General features: G+C 66.8%; 1 protein-coding gene across 2 annotated transcripts in view; it reads right to left on the reverse strand.

The window, feature by feature from the left end:
- Nucleotides 1–44: 44 nt before the first annotated feature.
- Nucleotides 45–623, reverse strand: part of LOC109117358 — a 1,241-nt gene continuing 662 nt past the window's right edge. The window contains exon 2 of one of the 2 annotated variants that reach the window (XM_019204275.2): nt 45–556. In XM_019204275.2, coding sequence (XP_019059820.1) covers nt 152–556 — 405 coding nt within the window. In that variant the 3' untranslated portion in view covers nt 45–151. Of the gene's footprint in view, nt 581–623 lie in introns of both variants that reach the window. The other variant, XM_019204274.2, reaches the window with a different exon arrangement.

Raw genomic sequence — 623 nt, forward strand, 5'->3', positions numbered from 1 at the left:
GCGCCCCTTGGTCCCTGAGGGTCAGCGCCTCTTCGTCCGTGAGGAGCAGCGCCCCTTGGTGCCTGAGGGTCAGCGCCTCTTGGTCCCTGAAGAGCAGCGCCTCTTCGTCCGTGCGGAGCAGCGCCCCTTGGTCCCTGAGGGTCAGCGCCCCTTAGTCCCTGAGGAGCAGCGCCCCTTGGTCCCTGAGGATCAGCACCCCTTGGTCCCTGAGGATCAGCGCCCCTTGGTCCATGAGGAGCAGCGCCCCTTGGTCCCTGAGGGTCAGCGCCCCTTGGTCCCTGAGGAGCAGCGCCCCTTGGTCCCTGAGGATCAGCACCCCTTGGTCCCTGAGGATCAGCGCCCCTTGGTCCATGAGGAGCAGCGCCTCTTCCTCCCTGAGAAGCAGCGCCTCTTCGTCCCTGAGAAGCAGCGCCTCTTCGTCCCTGAGAAGCAGCGCCTCGTCGTCCCTGAGAAGCAGCGCCTCTTCATCCCTGAGGAGCAGCGCCCCTTGGTCCCTGAGGAGCAGCGCCCCTTGGTCCCTGAGGAGCAGCGCCCTTTGGTCCCTGAGGAGCAGCGCCTCTTCGTCCCTGAGAAGCAGCGCCTCTTCGTCCCTGAGCAGCAGCGCCTCTTCGGCTGAGGAGCAG

Source organism: Fukomys damarensis, unplaced genomic scaffold (assembly GCF_012274545.1).
Source record: "Fukomys damarensis isolate Sample0158 unplaced genomic scaffold, DMR_v1.0_HiC HiC_scaffold_39, whole genome shotgun sequence".
Lineage (NCBI taxonomy): Eukaryota > Metazoa > Chordata > Mammalia > Rodentia > Bathyergidae > Fukomys > Fukomys damarensis.